The sequence below is a fragment of the Anneissia japonica genome, unplaced genomic scaffold, assembly GCF_011630105.1.
Source record: "Anneissia japonica isolate Jap-2015-1 unplaced genomic scaffold, ASM1163010v1 scaffold288184_len555535_cov198, whole genome shotgun sequence".
Taxonomy (NCBI): Eukaryota; Metazoa; Echinodermata; class Crinoidea; order Comatulida; family Comatulidae; genus Anneissia; species Anneissia japonica.
The window spans coordinates 22,241-45,522 of NW_022698468.1; the positions used below are offsets into that span (position 1 = coordinate 22,241).

General features: G+C 36.1%; 1 protein-coding gene across 1 annotated transcript; it reads right to left on the minus strand.

Annotated features, from left to right (window-relative positions):
- Positions 1-1,325: 1,325 nt before the first annotated feature.
- Positions 1,326-22,165, minus strand: LOC117102659 (chromosome-associated kinesin KIF4-like). Its single transcript, XM_033243028.1, has 25 exons — positions 22,030-22,165; positions 19,801-20,043; positions 19,048-19,241; positions 18,189-18,445; positions 17,488-17,582; positions 16,584-16,703; positions 15,679-15,974; positions 15,128-15,205; positions 14,637-14,882; positions 14,175-14,369; positions 13,044-13,147; positions 12,529-12,673; positions 11,697-11,807; positions 10,752-10,835; positions 10,064-10,177; positions 9,346-9,483; positions 8,666-8,795; positions 8,339-8,418; positions 7,501-7,671; positions 6,796-6,903; positions 6,460-6,537; positions 6,195-6,305; positions 5,277-5,450; positions 4,396-4,524; positions 1,326-4,165 (listed from the first exon to the last, which is right to left on the minus strand). Exons 2-25 carry the CDS (start codon positions 20,030-20,032, stop codon positions 3,833-3,835), a joined length of 3,723 nt encoding a protein of 1,240 aa, XP_033098919.1. The 5' UTR covers positions 20,033-20,043; positions 22,030-22,165; the 3' UTR covers positions 1,326-3,832.
- Between the last annotated feature and the right edge of the window lie 1,117 nt (positions 22,166-23,282).

Consider the following 23,282-nt stretch of genomic DNA (forward strand, 5'->3'; position numbering starts at 1 on the left):
ATATATATATATATATATATATATATATATATATATATATACAAACTAATAAATAAATAATAACAGTGCTCAAATACGAACATGTAATAATAGTATCAAGCATAGCTCATCAACAAAAGTTCCTTTATTTCAGTTGTATGAATTTTATTTACTATGATTTCCCAGCTGCGACCTACATACTTTTCTAGAAAGTCATCGGGGTTAGATCTTCGCCTATAGTTCTCTATGTGTATGATACTGGCCATGATAGCGAGATGTTGCAGGTTTTCGAATCCCGCAAGAGAGACATTTTTTCATACAACTGAAAAAAAGCAACTATTTGTTCATGAGCTATGCTTGATACGATTATTAAAACATGTTCCTATTTGAGAATTTTATATATATATAAGATGTGTATAAGAGACAGGCAGTAATTAATGCAAGCAACTACAATTAGGTTTGAAGCAGAGCATATCATTCATGAATGTAAAACGATAACAAAGCTTCTTATAATGCTTGTTAGTATCAAGGTATGCAAACGCTGGAGTGTTAAAGTAAGTTCGCTCAACTACAGACGATGGGTTGTTTGCGACCTCTAAATTAGCTCTTTCCTTGGCCTCAATTCAAATTTCGAGAGTGGATTTCCCGTACGATTAAAAATCGTAACGGTACTGGGTTTGGTATACAGGAGGTCGTGCTTCGAACAGGTCATTCCATTCATAGAAGAAGAAGACTTTTGATGGAGAAAGTGTACCTATTAGCAAAGGTTTTGGCCAGATCAACCTAGGCAAACCTTTGCTAAAAAGCAGACCAATGTAAACATGGACCAGCATAATAATAATAATAATAATTATATATATATATATATATATATATATATATATATACTTACTGTATTCAATACAATTACTGTAAACTAATCAGCTCCAATAATTTTAAAACTATTAACTATCCTTAAATAATCAAACAGTACTTTAGGCCTATAAAACGGGTTTTTGTATATTCTTGATTTTTTTTAATGGCAAGTTTGCCTTTAAATATTGAGATATTTATGAACTGTATAGATATCGTTACTCTATTCATATGTGTATATATAGGCCTATGAAATGTAACTCGAGAAGAGATAAAGTCTAAATCGTGTTGCAGTAATTTCCCCAACTTACTGTGAGCTATACTTGATACGATTATTACAACATGTTGCTAACTGAACACTTATTATTTACTGTATTGTGTTCGTGGTGCTACGCAGCAATTTGATTTGAATATTATACTTATGCTTTGCTATATGTAGTTGTTATAGAAATACAGTACTTGAATCTATAGAAATAAAATACTATTAATCAGAATACTGTATTCACTTCAGAAGAATTTATTTACTTTGTACAATATCAAAACGTGGTTCGCTCTTACTAATACAACATAGGCCGCTGTTTGTCACTGCTTTGGTACAAGCAGTCTAAAGGAATGCCAGCGAATTTGTAACCTTCCTATCAGTATTTATTAAATGTTAAGACAGGCATACACACTGCAACGTACAACGGTCGTACGAAAGTGAACCGCAAAATCCATCTCAGCAATCAAGTGAGTATTTGACGATGCGACGTCGTTTGCTGACTGTCAGTGAGACTCGTTAATAATAATCAATTGCTCACACTTCGTCGTGTTGCGTTCTGCATATCATTGAGTCGGCCAAGGACCGCCAGGCAGAAAGCCCAGCTTTTCTGGCATAAGGACTGCCCATAAATTATTTAATTATAAAAATTCAATTCAGTTATGGATATGAGCAGTCAATTAGTTTATAATTTCTTCGTTTATACTTCATTATTATCTGATTATGTTCAGATAAATCCATGATACTGTATTATCTTAAATTATGTTTTAGGTTAAAGAAACTAAAAAAAAAATTAGAAATAAGAAAAAAATGTGATAGACGTAAACCAATTAAAAAATGTTAATGCTGATCAAAAAGCATACCTACTGATAAATCATACAAATATTTCAAAAATATGATGTTCTTCTATATACAGTAAACTGCAATTGCATAAGACTTCACATGTGCATGTGTTCACGCCGTTTGTTGCAAATATGTCAAAATTGACTTTTCCAGACCAATAATCCAACTTGTAGTTTGAATCGCACATTCTCGTATCAAGGTCAATAAACAAACATACACACCACATAGGTGTATGTTGATTGCCCTTGGATACCACTGGATATGCGCAGTTCAAACCATGAATTGGCTTATTGGAGCATGGCCAGGAATCTCTCACAAACCCTTTTAATGGGGAGCTTTCGATGGCAAGATGCGGTAGAATCTTGAAAGTAATGTCACTAAATTTTCATCTGCGCATGCAAAAACGTTGTCGTCGAGTGGATTTTAAGCAGAATTTGGCGAAATCTATGTTGTGCAGAAAACGTAGGACGGTCATGGATGAGTGAATGTTTTGTAGAGTTGCGTCGTCGCGTAAATTGAAAGCTCCTTAATAATGCACGTTTATGCTGTCGTTTTACAAAAACTTAGCAGCAACAACATCCACCAGGGCAGCCTTTAGCATATTTATTCATTTCGACTTTACTGGACTATTTTTTCATACAGGCTAAAAAAAATCCACGCATGTTAAACTTAGTGGATTATACTTCGCAATGTTCGTCAATAGTGGCTAACTTTACTGTTCCACTAGGCCCCGCCATATGGATGTTGTTGCTAAGATCCGTAAAACACACGTGCATTTATGGGCGAACGTATATTCATGGTACTGTTCTGATTGGTCAATTGTTAAGTTTGATTGACGCTCCGGAACGGTTCATTATACTGCTGTTCCCACTTATATAGGCTATATAGATAGATTTTACCAAGCCTGTGGCTAAAACACAGATTGCCCGATTTTGGACATACATGGTCTGTCAAATCGTAGATACATTCGGTGAAAATTTCAGCGATGCACGTTAGTAGCACATGCTCGGGAACTGTACGCCATATTTAGGCTTACAGTATGTAGCGTCCTCTCTCAGTGGACAAAACAAATTGACAAAAAATGTTCACTTATTTGCATAAGTTCAGAACAGAAGAGAATTCCTTTTTTCGTTATAAAAATTTATGCAAATAAAGTGAAGTGCGTGCAAGCTAACTGGCTAATTTGATTCCTTACTGTCGGTTAGGACATTAGTTTATCGAAAAAAAAAGTTCACGCTAAATTACTTGATGTCAAATTACAAGATACAATGCGCTTAGATATGTAGACTAGGAACTTGATCAACGACTTTCTTCCCCCAATGGTACCTGGTGACCCGGTACCAGCAACTCTCGTCGTCCACCACAGGGGCTGTCAGTACCAGTACACCAGGGTGTATCCTCTACCTCGTCTCGGATAATGTACTGGGTTCTTTATAGTGCACACGAGCCATTGTGTACACTGGGCCTACGGTTTATAGTCCTTATCTGAGGAACCATAGGCAAAGCGTGCCGCTCAAACCAGAGCTGATATTATGGCTGTAGGTTGGGGTTCCCCTACTAACCGCTCAGCCATTTAACTTGCCATCAAAGCATTATTATACCACGAAGGACAATAAGGTGCCTGGAATTCTTAGTACTACATTTTACCCTGACATACATTCTTCTCCATCTACGATTAAACAACATTAGACAATTCAAATTATTTATAGTACTGGATATGGAATACAACTTTTATAGTATCCCTTTAACTCCTATTTAAAGAAAATATTTTTCATCTTAGGTTTTAATCAAATGAATTAGCTGGTTACAAAATTTGAATACATTCGGGAAAAAACACTAGTTTTGATGTAAAAACAAGTATCTATTTGAGAGAGTTATGGGATACTTAGAACCAGCCAGTCAGAAATTTACCAACGGCTTAAAGAAAGCTTTCCCTTGATTGTTTAACAACTTGCGTTTCTTTTTCACACCGGAGACCTCTGGGTCGGAATTTTCTCTTTCCATGGAGTCATCACTTTCTTTCAGAGGGCGTTTACGAACATCATTCTCGTTATCGGACGAGCTGAATGTTGTGTTGCTGTCCAAATTCGAGAGAATCTTACGGCTCTGGTTTATATTTTCGGACACGGTGTTGTTGCCAGATGACTCGAGCAAGTTAGGTGTGGCAAAAGACTCAGTTGTTGAATCTAAGACGACGGTTGTATTTAACTTTGACGTTACCAAATTTTCATTCTGTAAAGTTAAAATATTTAATGTATATTATTGTAGAGAGCAGGACTGGTTTGACCGACAAATTTTTTGTCTGAGCTCTTTGTCAGGTCTTTCCTAACACAGCACAAGCACGCCGACCTTTATCTTAAAACATTCCATCAGCTGATGTGGTGTGAACCTGGTGGTAGGTTACACTTAATGTAGCCATGTGTGCAAAAATATTTATCTAAAACAAATACTGTAATACTTACATCTTTTGAACTTTGACGATTGACACATTTTGCGGGGACACACAAACAATTGTCGGAACAGCCATTCCCATTTTTAACACAACGGCACTGTTTGGTTTTACACAAACCTTTACATCCACACCCACCATCCTACACATGAAATCAAGAAATGGAATGTGGATATTGACCTTTGGCATAGTCATGTAAAGTTGAGACTATAGTATAAGTTGATTAGATGTGCTTGTTGTTAATCATGTTTTTCAATATATTGTAAATGTTTTTATGACTAAAATGATATGAAATCAGTGGCTAAGAATTTTAAATAGAGGGGCCCAGGGAGGGATTTTACTGATAAAAGATCTATAATAACTAAGCCCCAAGCCATGGTTGGGGCTGCTCCCACCCACCTTTAATCTACTACTGGATATAATATGATAAATGTCCTACAGTCCATATCAGACACATTCTGCTGTTATGTATCAACAAAGCTCTTCTGGATCAGGGTGTTAGATCAAGCACCCTATGGGTAGGGGCTCCTATGGGTCAGAATCCCTGCAGACCGTCCCACAAGAGCGCATAGGCGTTACGCCACTGGCAAGAGGACCCAAATTCAATACATGCATCCTTGGCCTCCATGTTACTGGCCAGCTTACACACTATCCCAGCAGCTCAATCCAGCAGTCTATTATAATAACAGTTAAACCTAACTCGAATAATTCGATCTAACAATTTCTAAGTCAATCTTATTTTACATGCCAAATTGTTGTGTTTTCCATTAATTAACAATCCGTAAGTTGAATAATTTTTCAATGTCAGTTTGGATTCGATTTAGGCAAGTTGAACTGGGTATTCAGAAATTCCTTGTTTATTTAAAAAAAAAAGGCTATATTTATATAACTCACCTTTGGTAGGGATACCTTCTTCTTAGTCACTTGTCTTGAACGTCTAACTATGGGGGTTTCGTGCCAGTCTGAATCAGAATCCATGAATGAGCTTTCCTCTTCTGAGCTAAAAAGTGTTTGTAGCTCATCAAAGGTGTAATGTTCTTCTTCTTCTTTGCGAGCTGTTGATTTTTTCTAAATAAAGGAAATTAACAAACATTTTGTTGAGTTGTAGTTCTTGATATTAATTTTATTAAAACATACAATAACAGGCAATATTTAACAAAAATTAATGCTAATTAGCATACATTTCTATAATAAAAATGGAAACTTAGATAGGGAAATTAATTCAGTGGGATCCACTACCCTACAAAAACATTATTCTACTATGATCCTATTAAATACTGTACCCCATTTTAAAACAGAGCTATGTAGCAAGGGTAGGAACTTAAACCCACATTCATAATCCCACTGTAACAGACAGAACTATGCATCCTGGGTTAGGGACAAACATTTAATTTATCCCCTTAATGTACAGGTGGGCAAAGTGGTCAATCAGGTCATCCATGCTCAGAGATGACCTGATTGTGTTCTGATCACCGGTCCAGTCTGTGTGTGTGTCACATGATTGGTGCTTACACACACGTCCTCTGCGATGGGTGCCGACTTAGTGGCGAGTTGCCGAAGCATGTCTCGTTTCTGTCGCCGATGAGAGCTACACTCAATGATTAAATAAGGGGCTATAAATCGCAAAATATGGTAATTTTTGGTGATTTTTAACTACTTGAGCGTGATTTTCTGGGGGGAGAGTGTGTGTGTGTGCATAAGTCTGCATAAATTATACAACTGAAGCAGTCGGCCTCGGATGATTCCACTCAATGAATAGCCTGCTTACCTATTTAAAATCATATTTGTTAAAAATTATGTCGCACTTTATACCTTATTAGGCTTTTTGACTGGCCTTGGAGCTGGCGATGGTGTGGCATCAGGCGAGGTCATAGCAGGCATCAGGTTTATTCTTCTACCATGGTAGTTAGCAAGTGTCAGTTGCTGTTGGTAAAGGTGACACAATAAATTAAGCTCTGTCTAGTCTATCAAATTTTCTTCGACAAAAAAACTCTTTGTATGCCCATATATAGTCATGATGTGCCTATATAGGGTTATGATGTGATGTCATCATAACCATAGTTAGGCATATCTTTACCTTTTTCAAGTTATCGTTTTCATTGGTGATAGTTTGTAGCTTTTCGTGAAGACCATGCAGATCGCTAATTTGTTTTTCCTGTAGCAAGGAGGAAAAATAGATATTTTTTCTTTCAATCTTAATTTAGAATCACATATTTATAGAGTGAACAATAATTTGATTGATATAAAAAAAAAAACATAAAGTACATAAAAATTCTATTGGAATTTAGCCTCAGAGTGTGTAATTGATTTTCTTCGGGAAAAAAAGTGTTACTTGATAGGAATTGAACCTAGAATCCTGAAATTGAAAGGAAGGCACCATAACCACAACTCCACAAGGAATAGTACTACACACCTGGAAATGCAGCCGATCTAGTAGTTCCTGATTAGCTTCATTGAGGGTGGCACCAGTTGTTGAGTTGAGGTCTCCAGCCTGTGGCAGCTGTGTCAGGAGGTACAGTATCTGAGGGGGAAAATTGATGAATTTATGATCTGTCACAAAATCTGAAAAAGCCTTCAAACATTCAATTAAAACACTGAGGAGAATCAAATGAGTTATCACCTTTTTACAAGACACGTAAAGAAATTATTGTCATTTGATTGGTAGGTTAAATATCATGACTTGTAACTTCCACCATTAATGGCAAAAATAATCAATTTTTTGGTTTGCATGTAAATTCTTCATGTAAATTTAGTTTAATTATTTGTCATTATCATACCATCATCATATCATCACTATATCATTATGATATCATCACTGACACCATCATTATCATATCATCACCATATCATCACCATATCATCATCATATCATCATATCATCATCATACCATCACCATTAGCAGTGGTTTTTAAGGTCAACTGTTTATCAGTCAATCACAGATATTCCTGACATGGAATGACAAATACCAAGTAAGAAGTACCACATCATAATATCATCGTAATATGTCATCATCATTATTATAATTATATTCTTATAAATATTCATATATTTCAATTTCACAAAGCAGATCGACTAATCAATGATTCTTTTATTTGAGTCATAGGCCAATCAAATTACCTTTTCTTCATGGCTCTGCTGTATTTTAGTGAGCCCCTGTTGGTGAGTCTTCTTCACCTCCTCCATCTCTGACTTGGCTTCACAGATGGCTTTGGTAGCTTCATCCAATGATGTTTGAAGATCACGTACCTCACCAACACGAACGCTATTCTCCACCTTAGAAACAACAGCCTGATGGAATACAATAATAAAAAATAATTATAAATAATAAAAAATATAATAATAATCATAATAAAATAATAATAATAATAAATTCATTTTTATTTAAATCAGCTAAATATTTCTTAGTAATAATGAGCAGTGTTCTCTCCGGGCCCTTGAAGCGTCACCGTACTGACTTCACCGTAGGACTTCACCGTGACGCTCCCAAGCTGGCTGTGAAGCTTAATGCATCTTCCGTGACGCTTTAAAATATCGTCAATAAAATAATTCAAAATAAACAATGCTGTCCATGTATCCTAATTTAAAGAAGAGTGAGTGTGAAAATATTTTTAAACACAAAACAATGCTATCTTACGATGTTGGTTTATCAGCCAAAGTTCATGATGCTTGACCCTCATCCTGGGGAGAACACTGATGAGTATGATAAAATAGTCTGGCAAAAGATATGCACCCTTATCAAATGCCCGCTTTAATCTTCTTTTATATGTACTTATTACACTAAAGAATAAGTATATGTTTTTGGTGTACAATAAATAAGACGAAGGCTTGTTGATAAGCACTAACAAGACTTGATTTCCGTATTCTTGCTTTACCAACAGTCTTGACCAGAATGAACAAAAATATGAATTGTTTTAAATATTTTTTTTTTATCATTGTAACTAAGGATGTAACTTACAGTTTCCATCAGCCACTTGAGGGCACACTTTGCCTCTACTATGCTGGTTATATTTTTCCAGCGGCTCTTTTCTTTATCATCTGAAACAAATGACAACAGTATATCAAATTTTTTTTCATACAGCACTTCATTATAATGCACTGCTTTGACAAATGTTAAAAAGCAAGTTTTTAATATAAATTCACATCCAACAACTTACTAGATATACAGGAATTTAAAAAAAACTCTGTAATGCTGAATAAACACATAAGGTATAGAGTTGTTTTTAGTTATGGCTTTTACATTTTAGCTAACTGAGCTAAGCTGCTTTCTAGATAAGGTACTTACCTTGATCGGCATCAACAATCTTCTGTTGCAAGTCCGAGATCTGAGCGTTTCTCACCTGCAAATCATCTTGCAGGGCTTTCTCATTAGGGTGCATGTTTTCAACATTACCTCCATCAGACCCTTTAGATTTCTGAAAATTAATTTGATTCAATAATTACTACATACAAAGAAGAAAGACAGAATCAGTCAGAACCACTGATACAAAAAATCCAAACTCAAAACTCACATTTTCTCATCCATTTAATTGTTTTTCTTTTTTGTTGATTGTTTTTGTTGTTCCTTTTCTTATGTCTCTTATTCATATTATTTGTTTCTTTTATTTAAATTCTTTTGGACATTTGTTGAAAGAGCATCGAGACCTAGTAGCATGTGCCTTACATCCATTTACCATTTTTTGTGTTTAGGTTGGTAGCAAAAGGCATTTTGTAACTGTTGGCAGTGTGTGTGTGTCCAGCCATTCATGAAATGTGCAACATACGCATGACACTGAGGGTAGCCGTTTTTTTATTTAATAATTTTCTCTTGCTTAATATTAATTAATAGAATCTAATAAACAAATAAATAAATCATGTTTTAATATTTTGCTACTTAGACCATGTTTTTGTGGGAACACATCACATATTGTTGCATGGATCAACATAATGTAGATTCTATTAATGAAACAAACACACGTTGGCTACCTTATGAGGCGGTACTCCTTTTGATTTCAGATCAGCAAGCTGCTTGGTGATAGACTTTCTGTCCGTAATGAGTGACGCTAGATGGCGCTTCGCTTCGTTGATACTCACCTGTACTTCAAGCTCATGTTCTAAGAAGCTCTGAAAATGATTTTTAAAGAATGAGTACTCATTGCATTTAAATGCAAAAATTGTAATAAGAATAGTGTAAAATAACTTAATATTAATTAACCAATCACTCAAAAGATTCTTTTTATCATGGATCAATATCTTTTTCTGTTGCTGTATTGGTCTCACAAAACATGCTTCCCTACTGAAGAGAGACCAGTATTATCATTATGTAATATTTTTATAATTTGCATTATCATTATTATTTATATTACTATTACCCTAAAATTAATTTTTTGTATTTTTTTCATTGTCTATGCTTATAATAAAGTTTTCATAGTTTTTCAATCCGTCACTGTGCAATTTGCTTGTGTCCTTGAGCAAGGTACTTTATCTGCATTGCTTCTCTCAAGCCAGGAGTGTAAATGGGTACCTGCGGTGGTTTGAGTGCAGAAATGCACTGATATATTTCATGCAACAAAATACTGAATTTCCCCATAGGCATCGTTCCAATGACAGGGCTAATAATGTAGAAAGACGCTCTTAGATAGCGCGCTCTGTGAAAGCCTACATATTATCATTACTTCACTCCTATTGTAAGACTCATTCTTACCCTTATTCGTTTTCCAACACCCAGCTGGTTGCGTTCATCAAAGCGCCCTCTAGATTCAGCTGCAGCTTTCTGCTTCTGCATTGCTTCCTTGAGGCGCTTGTTAGCTGCAGCCGCCTGGACAACAAAATTGGTAGTAAATGAAAAAGATTAGAAATCATTATGAAATACAATAACCAACTAAGACTCTTTCTTTTCTCATTGGCTAGTTTTAGTGAAACCACCGGTGCCATTTGCAAATACCAAAGTAACGTAACAGTCTATTGAAGTTTATGTTGACATTATTTTAACTTAGTGTTAAAAATAACGATTCTTGCAATACATATTAATAAAAAATTTTAATTTTAAGAAATTGTTTTTTTCACATCCTCTTATCACTCAATGCGCCTATTTGTGCAGTTTAAAAAAGTGCAAGGCAAAGTTGTGTTGTTAGTGATTGACGTCATTATTAAAAAGTATTGCAAGAATCTTTATTATTAACAATAATTTAAACAAATACCAAAATTAACTTGTCTAAACTTGTACGTCACTTGGGTTTCCCAATATGGCGTCAGTGGCTTCACTTTTATCTGTAAAATGATTGGCTGTTGAGCAATCTAGCTATTATAGTAGAGATCAGTGCTTGTAATACATACCTCAAAATATCAAAAAAGTTTTTTTAAATATTTGCATTAAAAAAAAACTGACATACCTCTTCCATTTTCCTTCGGAGGACGTGTTGCTGTTTTGTATGTACACGTTCTAGCTTTGCGTACTCACATTGCCGTTTTCGGTCCTAGAAAATATAAACAAATACTTTACAACAGAAAAATTTCAAACATATTTTCAGGTAATTTGTCAGATAAAACAGAGCCAGCAGTCATTTTTCTTTTTTAATAATAGTACAATAGAACTCTAATTAAGGGGACACCCTCGGTACCAAAAAAAGTGTCCACATAATAGATATGTCCCCTGAATAGGGGTTGGTCATAGTGTTAAATGATATACTTCCCTTTATTTCATGGCTACAAATGTGTCCCCTTAATAGTGGTGTCCACTTAATAGGAGTGTCCCAAAGGAGGGGTTCTACTGTACTAGCATAACTAAAAGGCAAAAATGAAATTGATAATCATAACAAAACTTTATTTCAGTTACCAACCGTCTCGCATCATGCGGGACAGTCCCCAATTTTAAAGTGATTTTGGATGAAACAATGCATTTTGCAGAAACACATGCGTGATAAGAAATTCTATGCATGATGTCTATGCATGATAACGAATTATCACGAATATGTATTTAAGAAAGTATAATACATACTCCAAGTATTGAAATACACGCCGTCGTGTTGGGATTCAATATTTCGACATTAATTATGTCATCATCAGGAAGAAAGAAGAAATTGGTGTTATTAAAATATAAAAACGGTCAACCCAGCCAACCATGTTAGTAGAATCTAGTAGTCACGTGCAGTCTTGTGCGTTCCATTATCACAACCAACTGTTGTTGATTATGTGACTGGAAGCCGGGCCTCCAGGGTTCTGCCACTGACCCCAGGGGCACTGGCGCCCCCCACCCCCCATTCTCACTCTACTGGTGTAGTCACGCATTTCAAATCTCTCAGGTTGGTAACTCTGTTATTTGGCTTATTTTTAATCACCTGCGCTTTCAGTTGCAACACCTCCTTATTCTTGGCAGCCTTCCAGACACGAACCTTCTCGCTGTCGTCCTTCATCTGCCGCATCAACTTAACTCTGGCCTGTTTCATTGACTAATGAAAATTAAAGAAAAATAATGCTACACATTTTAAGAAAGAACTTAAGTAAAATGATAAAACAGCTACAGCAAAAATAATACAGTACTTCCTAAGGTATAAGCAAAGCTGGAAAAAATGCGCGACTGCAACAACGGCGGTCGAAGGTATCATGAATGTTCCAGAGGCATTTCTGGGGAAAACAATTTTTTTAAATAAACTGTTTGGATGTATTGTGTACAGATAACATTTTGTGTTGGAGGCACTTTATCAAAATAATTTTTATGTTTAGGCACAAGCCCGACTTTACACCAAATTCTACACACCAGCCTTTCCTCAGGCAAAAGCCCACGGTATGAATTTTACAAATAAAGGTCTCCCTCTAAATAAAGACCACCTCCAATTAAAGACCACTTTTCTGTACAGTAGACCCAAATTAATGAAGGACATTTATCTTTATTATTCTAATCAGAGATCACAGAAGCTACTAAAGACCATGGAAACGGTCCCAAAAGTGGTCATAAATTAGAGAGAGACCTGTATTTTCAGAAAAAATATCTAATATTGGCTTTGAATTAGGCATATAATGCTGAAAAATTGCCATTTAATTGAAAAGGAAATTCCTCAGGCTTAAGCTTATACTAGGGTAACTACAGTACGAACTAAATTTATTATGTGTGTTAAATTGCTGATACTACTTAAGTTGTATTTGATATTGATAGGTACTGGTGATATTTACATGAATTTCTTTGTTGAGCTTTTCAACTGCTTTCACACTCTGCTCTTTAAACTTAAGCAGTTTGTTTTGTTCCAATATCTTCTTCTTTAGGCCTGTAATCTGTCCCTCCAATTCCTGCAGCCTCTTTCGTCGCTGTTCACTGACTCTATTAAACAAATAGATGAACCAAAATTGAGCAATATTTCAGGATTCTGAAATGGTACATATATATTTTACTTGTATATTTAAAAAGGGCTTTTGTGACCAAGTTTGTTGTGAGAAGACGAAAGGCTCTCAAATACATGGAAAAACTTTCCCAGCAGTTGTAATGTAATCACATAATTTACGTTTGTCTATTAATTTACATATATAAATATACCTATATATTCCTTCTCTAAATAGAGTTGTAAATTGCTCTTAATGGAAGTAGCCTATCAAAACATTTACTAACCAAAAAAGGCATTACATAAATGCTCATTAACATGACATAAAAGGAATAGAGAGTTTATAATATTTTGTTCATAACTCTGTCTTACTTGTTACTGGTGGTGTTGGTTTTGGCAGCATTGAGGGCAGTATTAAGTTGTTCCTTCTCCTTCACCAACTGATTTACCTCGTTCTCAAGTTGCTTAGCATTTTGCTGAAAAATATAAAAAAATGAGAATCGTTTGTACAAAAACATTATAACCTAATAGCCACTCACCTAATGCAATTCTATGGAGAATGCAACACCATGATGTGCAACGGATCGTTTTAATGACGATCCATTTAGACTGAAACCGACAATCAGCAGACAGCGTTGTGTCGTCTACAGCTCACAGGGAGCGAACGTTGGATTTACTAAATTAGAATAGGTGATGGGATGGGAGTAAGTTTTCAAAATTGCAATTTCAGGATTTAAAATTTTGAAAACTGTTACTCCCAGCCCATCACCTATTCTAATTTAGTAAAAAAAAAAATAACTTACATATATACAAAGTCACCAGAGCCCACAGCCAGAGGTTCAAGGTTCCTGAATTAAGAACCGACATGTTTAAAAGGTATGTTCTTTCCAGACTCACTACCCAAAGATGCTGTGGAATCAACATCACTCTGGGAATTCATGAACCGAATGTCAGAAGTTTTCCTTGCTTGAAAATATTAGAATTACAGTTTAAAATATAAAATATTTTAAAAAATGTGATAACTAAAAATAATTAAAAATACACTTCAATAATTACCAAAAGATTTGAAAATAAGTAATATAAGATTAAGGAATTTAGGAAGCTCAGCTGCAGCAATTGTGACCAACCCACATGTGCGACTATGCTGAAAAGAGGTTCTGCACAGTAAAGGAAGATGATGATGAATTTCAAACACTGGTTAGTTTAGCTGAAAAAATGACCTAATGGGAAAATCCTAGGAGGTATTTTGCTTGGCCTTAATGGTTTAGTTGATAAAGTATCTGGAACGGTATCAGAAGGTCTTGGGTTCACATCCTGATAGGGACAATATGTTTCTCTCAAGAAATTATCATTATTAGCTTAATACAGACAAGTCTCACAAGGTCATGTGATTATACAAAACAAGCCCCATTATAATTTAGACACATCCACAACATCACATTACCCCGCCACCACCCACTCACCCCCAGGATTACCCAACGTGACTAAAGTGACATGACTTACTTCATACTGCATTTTCATGACAGCCATCTTCTCATCGCTCTGTCCCATCTTGGCAACAAGTTCCTGTTTCAGTGACAGAGCTTTGTTGAGTTCCTGAAGTTCACGGCCAAGCTCTGCCTGCCGTAGGGTGTGATGCTTGAAGAATGTCTGATCATCAGCCGTTTCAGTTACGATTTTATCTGTGAGTGTGCTTTCCTTCAATTAGAAAAAAGTTTTTAAAAAATTGGTTAAAACTAGCAGAAGTTTCAGATTCCACATGACCAAATATACTTATATAATAACATATTAAAATAAATATAAAATTATATTACAACCTTTACAATATACATATCATTCACATTTTATAACTTTGGTCATTTAAAAAAAATACAGCAATCTGATTGGTCAGTAATTATCCATCTCTTCTTCTGATTGGCCAACTGATATTGCATTGATAATCTGACTGGTTCATATTCAACTCACCTCATTACTGCTATTGGAGTCATTTTCCTGGGCTGACAGCAAGTCAGTCTGTTCCATGCGTTCCAGAGACTGCACCTCCAAAATCTTCTTCTGCATGGTCTTTAGCATGTCTAATTGACCCGCAAACTGTTGTTTAACATCAGTAGTCTCCGTATCCATGGTGACATTCAGCGCATCAATACTGATGTCTGCTTGGACTCGGAGCTCCTCAAGTTTCTGTTTCAGTTTGTCCTTGGCAAGCTCAGCCTGTGTGGATGATTAGAGGAAACCTAAGGTTATATCATGCTAACAAAAGTATACCACTATTATGCATTAATAATACTAGTGTAAATCTAATGTGCCATTCCGCTAAAACCTCCCCTTGGATAATCCTGCTAATAACAAAACAGCATAAACATTTTATGTATATTTTCAACTTGTAATTCAAACCGTATCTTGCAACGTTATATTTTTTTAATTTAATTTACTGATCAAAGGTAAAAGTGCATTACCAGTATGACTTTTTCGCAAAGTACTGTTGTCTGGTCGATAGCCGACTGCAGTTCATGTGTCAGCTTCTGATTCTCAGCCTAAAGAAAAATGAACAATTACAATTTTTAAAAGTAGTTAAATAATGGTATAATAATGCACAATTTGCTTAAATAGTGCATGATTATTTCATATTCACATTTCCGAATTGTTTCCAAAATACACCCAATCACAAAAATATTTACATATAATGCGGTAATGGTACATACTGTAGTTTGTGGAGCATAATCCCACTTAGTGTAAAAGGACACCTCATTATTATTGAGTGATTATCGTGAAAAGGGGGTCTACCGCTTATCGTATTCCATTGAGGAACCCTGGAACACTGCTCTGAAAAAGCATATTTAAAGTTTTGAGAGAGCCATGTCCAGGCATTTAGAAGTGCCTGTTATTAATATTTGCCCACTATGGTAGGGCTGAGGTGAGTGTTTGTGGACCTTAGACCCTTTTACGGAATCTGTGGTGCAAGCACTTCGTGATTAGTTGTCTATCTCAATTTAAACAAGTTACATACTTCCAAGACTTTATTACGCTCTAACAGTATGCTCATATCAGCTGTACCCTCCATGTTTTTTAAATCAGATGGTAGAGCGCCACCACTGTACTGAACCAGTTGAATCTGCAGCTGTTGGACCTGCTGTCGAAGACGAGCAATCTCCGCCTCCTTCGGGTCTCGATTGACTATCGGTTTGTTTTTAATCCTACGAGCTCTGTCTGCATATCGTAGCGTGTTCAGCGTCTCCTCCATGTTGGAGTCCGCTGGACTCACACATGCTATCATTAGTGTCTGGCTGTTACCACCTAGCGAATCTGGAATTTAAAAAATGAAACGGTTTTTTTAGATTCAATCTTGAACATCTTCTTTCAGATGTGATCAGTCACACTTATGTTCATCAGGGTATTCCACTTCACTCTTCAGAAAGATGAAATGGGTTCTTTAATCTGCATATGAGCCAGAGGTGTACACTGGACCTAGACCAGTTGCAAGTCCTCATCTAAGATGACTTTGCTTTTACCACCCAGACCCTGAGCAAGGAGCATCCCAAGCCAGTGCCAAGATCCTGTCGTAGTTTGCGGCACCCCTGCCTGGCGGCTCGGCCACTAGACCCGCGTTCATGTAAAGAAATTTTAATAGAAACACAACCATTCATTCATGCTTTATTTTGCCAAGAAAAAAATCCTCCAACAAATAAAAAGTGAGAAGGAATGACCACCTTTAAATTAACTTTTGGCTTTAAAGTTTGTTATTCTAAACACAGAAAAAGATTGACAGCAAAACAAAAAATTAAAGCTGAATTAATAAAACACAATTAGTGTTTTCGAAAACAACTATAAAATTCTTATAACTTAAATGCAAATTAAAAAATGTTTTTACAAGTTTACTGTAATTTAGAAAGAGACAAAATAAATAATTCTTACCCTGTAAAAGTCTTGTGAGCTTTGCGTCTCGGTATGGGACATGAGCCTTGCGTCCACTTTCATCTCCGAGGGCGCTAATCACATTTCCTAATGCCAACAACCCTCGATTGATGTTCACACCTAAAACAAAATTCATGGGGAAAACACACTATAATATGGACTGGATTGGATTAGATTTATTTGGTTTAAACACTAAGGATAGCCCATTAGCCCATGGAAGTCTGGAAGAAGACTTATTTCCAGTGGGGTCCTTCTGGTGGTGATTGGGCAGTTAACCGGGAGACAATCCCTACTCTTTTCAAAAGAGTGTACTGCGTTCTTTAACATGCACATAGGCCATAAATGCACACGGGACCAACAACTTAAACGTCTCTGAACGTCTTTGAGCTGAGCCTTTGGCTAATTGGTATGGTTCCTGCCTCTTGCATGCCAGGGCCCGGGTTCGATACCCGGCTCGGTGTCAAGTATTGAATTCGGGTCTTTTATAATAACAAAAAACGCTCAGCTCCTCGAATAACCCTGAGGAGAATTAGACGAGTTAAGGAACATGTTTGTATCCGTCTGATGTTTATTTAAGGCATTAATATATAATTTAGCACCGGACATGCTTACAGGCATTGCCTTCTTGGTTTCGGTATTGTACCATAGGTAGTGGAATCAATAAAGTTTATATTAAAAAGTCTCATCAAAAAGATGGTGAGCTATTGTAACTTGTATTTCAGCCCTCCAGCTGAAACACAAGGAGAGGCAGCGATTGGAATTGAACAGGGAACATAAAGATCTCCACGGTTCAGCGCACACACACAATGGCTACCACCAGATTAGCCGACTGAGCTAAGCTGAACTATTGATTACATTTTTTTTAAAGAAGGGGAAATGGTACATACACATAAAAATAACAAACCTTCTCGAAAACGATCTCCTTCCGCGTGGGTCTTCTTTACTCTTTCTGACCCAGCCAGATCAACAAGGTGAAATTTAGCATGCCAGCCGCTATCACTGAATCAAGAAAATTACAAGTTTGATATATGTAATCAGAGTTTATCAATAATCGTGATTACCACAATTGTCTTCATAGAATTGTCTCTCATATAAGCCCCAATAGAAAAAGTGTCAGACCAAATGGGTGTAACACTCATTCAATAGGCCTGGAGAACTTAATCGTGCTTCCAACCATGAAAATTATTATTTTTATAATAACCTCCACCATGAAATGTTATCTGTAGCCTACACTAACATAGACAGACAATAGTCTGAAATGTTACTCAGAAATACCAGGATGGTGTCCAGCGGAGGATAGTTTTACCTCTAGAGTTTTCTTGATTAGATTAAGTTTTTTTTTAGTGTTTAGAATTAATTATCTCATTATTTGAAAGGGTTACATGTTTAAAAGCATTGCTTGCAATTTAATTCCCTACATCTCATTTTCATATTTTGTTACAGACATACGTTAATTTTTCTATTGTAATCACATGTAAATATGAATGTGACTTTGCAAAATTGAAATAGAATTGAAAACTGAATGTTGTGCAGACATTCCGGCACTTTTCCAGACCTGCACTTAACAACATTTGTTGAGCATGAGGTGGATGAAATTTTACCCACCTTTCATCCTTTGCCTTCTGGTCAATGTGAATGGTAAATATGGCGTGAGAACGACTTGATGTAGAATTCATTGCCGTCGAAGCCGTTGTCCTGCCAACAGATCCTTGTTCTAAGCATCTATACATATCTTCAGCACTTTGCACAGTCACTTCTCTCAGGCCAGCTATTCGAATACCGCCCTCTATACTCTCTCTGATAGCAATGTTTTCTTTTTTGATGTTGGGATTCAGAAGATCATGGATATCTTCATTATAAATCTGGAATTAACCATGATGCAAGGACTTAATATTTTGCCCATAGATGACATCATTATGCCCAAATATGGGTGTGATATGACATCATCATGTCCATATATGGGCATGTCAGAAATTTGTTAATTAAAAGTTTAACTTTAATGAATATTTTGACACACACTTACCTCTAAATATGATACTCTAATACCCCATTCAGACTAGCATCACATTGCGATCGGTTGTAGCAATTGCGACACCCAATCGCACAGTAAAATTGTGTGTGAAAGCTCACCAATAGTAGTCAATATGTAATCGATATCACAATTGTTACCCGTTGCGATTGGGTGCTTACCCAATCAGGCAACATAGGCCTAGCCACCGGAGGCCTAAGCCCTAGAATGTAAAGTTTGTTTGTTTTGGTCTGAATGCGTTCGTTGATTGCGATCGGGAGTAATCAGTTTTCGATTACCACCGATTACATCGCAACCGATCGCAAGAGAGTGTAGTCTGAATAGGGTATAAGCATGTAATTCATATGCTCTCAAACACCATCGAATAGACTATATAGGGTGTAAAATATGACATCATCATGAACAAATATGGGCATATCAAAGACACACACTCACCTCTAAATAAGATACTCTAAGCATATATTTCATATCATTATGGTCCCGAACACCATCAAATAGACTAGTTATCACTCTTGGTATGACACCCCTGGATGGATCATTTGGTGCCTGTGATGCCGAGTAGCCACTACCCATGGAATATGTCTTTCCTGAGCCTGTTTGTCCATATGCCAAAACTGTTGCATTATAGCCTAGAAGGAAACATCATAAGCAATGATAAATCTATGCCTTTTACAGCTCTGGCAAACTCTATATGATACTTACATTTACGTTTTCATTTTAGTTAATTTGATTTCAAATACATAAAAGGACTGCATTTTTTTTCATAAACCAAGGAATGCAAATAAAAACAGAGGTTAGGTCACTAATCGCTTTTTCTGTTTGGTTTTAAGGTGGGTTTCAATTATGGTTACTAATAAAGTAATGCATTAGTACTATTACTAAGCTTCATGTGTTGGCAATTCACACACAATCAACTGTACAAACAAAATATGGTTTAACTACTTTCTTCAAATCATAAACTAAAAAAAAAATCACATATGGTAGGCATTCTCCATTTTAAATTAGACAAACATTTTGATTTAAGTATCACTAATACGAAGCTTTAGCATTATAATATTAACCAAACTGGGTTAAAATAAGAGCGGTAGATTCGCTTTGTGGTCGCAAATGGAGTACTGGATCTCAATTAGAAGTTTTAAGGTAGTAAAATAAAAAAGGAATAGTTATGGCAAGGTAGCAACTCATTACCTTTGAAAATACCATCGACAAGTGGTTTAACAGCCTTGGTATAAACCACCTCCTGTTCTGTATCTTTACTAAAGACAAAGTCGTAAGTAAATGCTTTGTTGTTGCCCAGAACAACTTGTTGGTGGGTGCTAATAAACCTTAGGCACTCCTGACATCCATCGTCCGTCTCCTTCGGCACAAGAGGACGTGAACGCAGAGCCACACGCACGGGTATATCTTTCGATTCAGGCATTGTAATGTCACCTAAAAAAAATTTACAAAAATGGCAGTGGTATTATTATTTAGCCTACTACTAGGGCCTATATATTATTGTTTAAAAAAAATTATTCAAGATTAGGAGATTTAAGATGGAACTGAAGTGCATCAATAGGCCTGGCCCTAGTAATAATTCTAGGCCCCTAGAGGTACTAGTGCCAACAAGAAAAAAAGCATTCAAAAGTTATAATAATAATGGGACTCAGCATTTTTTGTTATTCTAACAGGGCTACAGTAGACCTCTAGGAGTCTAGGCCTTCTAGCCTACAGGAGAACGGTTTATAATACATTTTTTTTTATTTTATTGTTTGTTATCCTTCCATTATTATAACATCATATTTAAAAGCAAATAAAATGAAATACTAAAACAAAAATTCAATCAATATTATTATTAGGATATTTTCTAGTTGGTTGCTATATTCTAGTTGGTTGATATATTCTTATGACTTTAATTACAAAAGAGAAACATGATTTTATGATTTCGATTATGGTACATAAATTGAAACATAATAGGCCTATGCTCTTCTTTTTGTTGCTTTTTTATAATTTCGCTTCTAGTTCTACTTGAAATATAGGCAGCTCACTGATCTAGGCCGGCCCTAGGCAGGCCTAACGGAAGCAGGTTAACTCAGCCCCAGTCAACTCGGCATCATGTCAACTCGGCATCATGTCAACTCGGCCCCAAGTCAACTCGGCCCCATGTCAACTCGGCCCCATGTCAACTCGGCCCCATGTCAACTCGGCCCCAAGTCAACACATCTTATATATATATATATATATATATATATATATATATATACATACACTAGGCATTTTTAAATATATATACGGAAATACTTAAATACTACTACAATAAAGTGTTTCTAAAGTCCATATGATTTTTATATGGTATTCTTTTCTTATTTTTATATATACTGTAAAGATGGTTTAGATTTTACCTATTATATAATGATTTATATTACATGTACATGAATATAGATATATTAAAATTATATACATATATGTAATGTACATATTCATATAATGTATATTAAAAATGTATATTAGATATTTGTCCATAGATATGCTATTCGTTTTTTTTTATTATTTATTATCATTAAATTGATATACATATATGCTATATATTTAAATATATATATAAAAAGTATATTTAATATGTCTACAGTATATATATTTATATATATATATATATAATATATATATATATATAAATATATATGTCTATAAATATTCAAATATATATACATAAAATATATATATATATATGATTATATCGTTATTGTCATCATATCGTGTCATTAGTTCTGTTAACCTTTTTATATTGTTATAATCATTAATATTATTTTAATATTATTTTTATAAATGTATTTTTCATTATTGTTAAGTGTTTAAGCGGGTGTAAATGAAAAGAAAAACAAACAACATAAAACAATTTAGTTTTGACATTTTTTTAGTAAATACACTTAAATGGGGGCCTAGTTGAAGTTGACTTGGGGCAGAGTTAACTTGGGGCCGACTTTACTTGGTGGCGAGTTGACTTGGGGCCGAGTTGACTCGAATTCGGCAAGCCTGAATTCAGCCTGAAGTCATATCCTACCTACTACTACTGCTGTATCCTACTACTAGGCCTAGGCCTAACTAGCCTAGGCTAGGCCTATACTAGCAGCTAGCTTTTTAGTAGGCAGGTCATAATCATATCAATGCCTATGCCACTGGGTCACTACACTGCAGGGGGTTGCTAGGAAGGTCAGCTAGGTATGGGCTAGTCTACGCCTAGGCCCTAGCTAGCTCTGCAGATGTTCGACAGGGCCTTCCTATCTCCACTCTCCAGGCTAGCCTAGGTAGTTAGAGGCCAGGCCCAAGGCCTAGGCTAGCTTAGCTAGGATATCGCCCACACCAGCAGTGCCCTTTCTTTAAATTAATATTTCTTTGCCGTTGTAAAACGTTCAGTTAGCATTTCTCTACATAACTTACGATAAGCAAGGTAGATGTCGTACTCAACGAAATGTCTTCAATCATGTAAAAGGAATGAAAAAACGTAACATAACCTCATGATAATTTTACAGCACACACGAAAATCACTAATATTTTGAATGTTCCTCCAATCAATGGAAGTCAGCCAATCAGAAGCCAGTAAAGCGCCCCCAACGATTTTGCCAGTGTACTAGTCCCCGCATAGCAACGCATTGGGAATGATTGATTTGTCGGGTCATTTCAGCCCTGAGTTGTTCACCCAGGGTTCATTCGCAGTGGTGTATGTGTATCTAGCTAGGGGTGCAGGGCGTGGAGAGGTGAGTGCTCCCCTCCATTGGAAATGTTCGAAGTAAACACATTACGCTCAAATAGGGAAAAATTACTTTATTTTGCGCGAGTTTCCCCTCACGTCAATTTTCCCTTTTCCCCTGTTGTCATCCCCCTCTCCACTGCTGTCAGTAACCCTCCCCCTATTTTAAGGTTCCTAGATACGCCACTCTCTATTCGGCCTTGAGAACTTTTCGTTTCTCAAAAATGAGGGCGCGCCTAGGTCAATAGGATAGGATGGAGCGAAATACTACGTCCCAACTTTTCTGTTGTTTTCAGTGCGAGGTGCAAACATCCTCATATGTGTTAAGGACTATAGTAGACCTGAACATATTTGTATATGTTTAGGTATATATGTTATGTAAAGTGTGTGAGTGTCCTGTCCTGGTCCAGTCTACGATATAAAAAAAATGTTTGCAATGTGACATGACAGAACACTTGAATTTGAATTCCGCTGAGCGCATAGACACATTTTTGACTGAGAAAAAAGACCACCCCCTCGACTTTCTCTTTAAAAAGCACTGCATAGGCCCTATATCTTTTTTTTACCGGCTACTCAAGCTGAAGTCTGGAGTGTGCATTCACTAACGATCAAGAACAACTGTGAAAAACATGGTTTCCATAAATCGATACACGCTATCGCCGGTTAAATGGTAGAGTCTTCTAGATTGCGTCTTGACAGTACGGTTACGCATTGGTTACGCAGTGTAGCGATTAGATTTTTGCAATGAAAATATGGAACGCCAAAAGGGCAACCTTGAACACTTCAACGATTATACGTATACAAACAGTACCAACGAATACACAGGCACTCCAATGAATGTACAAGCACTCCAATGAATATTGAAACACTCCAACGAATATAGAAACACTCCAACGAATGTACAAGCACTAACGAATATAGAAACGCACTCCAATGAATATTG